At 45.6% G+C, this 3,124-nt stretch overlaps 1 protein-coding gene across 1 annotated transcript in view; it reads right to left on the bottom strand.

Moving 5' to 3' along the window:
- Positions 1-2,993: 2,993 nt before the first annotated feature.
- The window catches only part of LOC117808837 (olfactory receptor 2G6-like), a 933-nt gene continuing 802 nt past the window's right edge, over positions 2,994-3,124 (bottom strand). Inside the window, exon 1 of the mRNA XM_034678508.1 lies at positions 2,994-3,124. This exon is cut by the window's right edge and continues 802 nt beyond it. Within this exon, the coding sequence (XP_034534399.1) occupies positions 2,994-3,124 (131 nt within the window).

Genomic DNA, 3,124 nt, shown 5'->3' with positions numbered 1-3,124 from the left:
TCAGGGGTAAAGTTCTTCTGGTCTAAAAACTCCTTATTGTCCCTGGTTGTGGATTTTAAGTAGACCCTCTCTGCCCTCTCCTGGTTTAGTGATCATCCAGTCGTGGAGATGTGAACCGGCTCAATGACTCAGCACTTTGATGGATTATAAACTCACACTCATCAGGTTGATGAGTTCTCATCAGAGAATAGATTCTTAAGCTCAGATGTTTGATTGAACCTCTTTAACTCTCTCAGGGGGGGCTGGTTCAGGACTTCAGGTTATTGTAAAGATCTGCAGCAGGGCTGCGGGCACACCCCTATTCCACATGTAGACCCTCTATGGAGCCAGGACCCTCAGCAGAGTCTGGTCCATCGTGGCTGACCCGGGCCGTACTCTCTGTAGAGAGTTTCTCTCAGACCGCAGAGACACACGGACAAAACGCAGGACCAACAGGAAGAGACAGTCTTAGTCCTGGGAGCAACCGGCCTGCTTCAGACCGCCACAGAACCCCAATGAGTTCATGATGTCACTGATTTCATGTTTTCATCTGTCCATGATCTGTTCATGTGTCCATGATCTGTTCATGTGTCCATGATCTGTTCATGTGTCCATGATCTGTTCATGTGTCCATGATCTGTTCATGTGTCCATGATCTGTTCATTATGATCTGTTCATGTGTCCATGATCTGTTCATCATGATCTGTTCATCATGATCTGTTCATGTGTCCATGATCTGTTCATCATGATCTGTTCATGTGTCAATGATCTGTTCATGTGTCCATGATCTGTTCATGTGTCCATGATCTGTTCATCATGATCTGTTCATGTGTCCATGATCTGTTCATGTGTCCATGATCTGTTCATGTGTCCATGATCTGTTCATGTGTCAATGATCTGTTCATGTGTCCATGATCTGTTCATCATGATCTGTTCATGTGTCCATGATCTGTTCATGTGTCCATGATCTGTTCATGTGTCCATGATCTGTTCATCATGATCTGTTCATGTGTCCATGATCTGTTCATGTGTCCATGATCTGTTCATGTGTCCATGATCTGTTCATGTGTCACCGCTGACAGAAACAAATGACCCCCCGGGGAAAATAAAGAAACCCTTGACCCTTGACCCTTGACCCTTGACCCTTGACCCTTGACCCACACACATACAACACCTCACCACATCACTGAGACAGTGAAGGGCTGAAGGTCCAAACGTCCCTGATGGATCAGGGTTCTGTACTCTCCATGTCAGCAGACCGACTCCTCTGGGTTCATCTGTTTGTATAAGAAATGGAGATGTAGATAAGAGCTGTGATTTACGACAGTACAGATGAACACTGAAGGCATCACTGCTCTGAAAGAACAGGTGGATTTATTTAATGATCAATAAAGAGTTAAAGATGTTTCTGATTCTCTAAAGTTGTCAGCTTCATGAGGTCGTCTCCTGGTCCCTTTAAATGATCAGAAACACTTTATTCATCCAGACGTCACAGAGCTCCAATAAACAGAGTCCAAGTCTTAATAAAGAAGGGGCGCTGCTGGACTAACGGTCTAAGCGCCCCACATCAGAGGCCAAAGTCCTCGTCCCAGAGGTCCCCGTCTCGATTCCCTGCTGCAAACATTTCCTGCATGTCCCCCCCCCCCCACACACACACACACACCACACACACACACATTTCCTGTCTCTCTCCAGCCTAAAAATAGATCTTAAAAAAAGAAAAGGACCCCCTCTCTACTTTTAAGAGTAGGCTTCAAACTTTCCTGTTTGATAAAGCTTATAGTTAGAGCTGGATCAGGCTTGGACCAGGTCTTAGTGATGCTGCTATAGGCTTAGTTCAAAGTCTTCTTTATTGTCATAAACTGCAGTCTGCAGCAGACCTACAGAGGATCTGATATTAGTCTCTCTCTCAGACCAGAACAACAACAACAACAACAACAACAACAACAACAACAACAACAACAACAACAACAACAACAACAACAACAACAACAGATAAACAGATAAACAGATAAACAGAGGACAGACAGAAACAGAGAAGCTGACATTAAATCATATAAATAATAAACTCAGTTTGAAACAGAAACTTTATCAACAGTGTAATTTAACATCACAGTGTGTGTGTGTGTGTGTGTGTGTGTGTGTGTGTGTGTGTGTGTGTGTGTGTGTGTGTGTGTGTGTGTGTGTGTGTTTCAGTCCTGAGGATGACAGAGACCTCAGGGTAGATTTGGGGGGGGGTCAGTGACCGGGTTAAGTCTGTGAAGGGGGCACTTTGGGAGGAGGGGGCAAAACAGGGAGAGAGTTCAACATCCTGACTGCCTGGTGGATCAAACTGAACTGACACACTGGGATCCGGTCTCTCCCAGTCTGATTGGTTGATGAGGTGGATTTCTGTTGAGGCCCTGTGTGTTAGTGTTACACTTTGAAACACTTTAAAGTGGGTTGTTGTGAAACTCTTGGACTGAGCTGTGATCCAGATCGTGTGGTTTTCGTGGTATCACGTCCTGGGTAGACCACGCTGAGAGGACGCTGTCTCTCGTGTCTGTGGCCCGGGAGCATCTCTGACCCTGAAGAGGAACTATCAGAAGCTGAAGGTCCAGACAGAGTCAGTCCTGATCCTCAGAGTTCTGATAGTTCCTCTTCATGAAACAGTCCAACACATCACTGAAGCAAAGAGACCACAAAAGACTAAACTCAGACCGGGACCACCGGAGATGCCTTCAGTCACCTGCTGGACTCATCAGGAAACTAAGACCAAATGAAAACATGGTTTACATGACTCTCTGGAAACAGCTCTGTGTCCCCGGTCTCCTCAGTCTGGACCCAAACCCTGAAGAACAGGATCTGAGTAAAACCTGCTTTACTCTTTTAAACATGAAGCTCTGAACTCATAAAGTCTGATCCTGTCTTATCCCTGGACCTCTTACAGACCAGGGTGTAAAGGAAAAACTGATCCAGCATCAGTACTCCTGCTTTAAAGAACATTAGAAACCTGTTGTTCTGGACGGACGGTCTCACTGAGATCCTTTATTTGAGATCAGATGTTTACACTTGACCCGGATGTTTGAGAGCTTGAGTCCGTACATGACGGGGTTAAAGAGCGGGGGACACGACAGGAAGTACAAGGATAAGACGATCCTCAGGA

Source organism: Notolabrus celidotus, unplaced genomic scaffold, assembly GCF_009762535.1.
Source record: "Notolabrus celidotus isolate fNotCel1 unplaced genomic scaffold, fNotCel1.pri scaffold_160_arrow_ctg1, whole genome shotgun sequence".
Lineage (NCBI taxonomy): Eukaryota > Metazoa > Chordata > Actinopteri > Labriformes > Labridae > Notolabrus > Notolabrus celidotus.
Note: the sequence above shows the minus strand (reverse complement) of the source record. Positions and strands in the feature narration are given on the sequence as shown.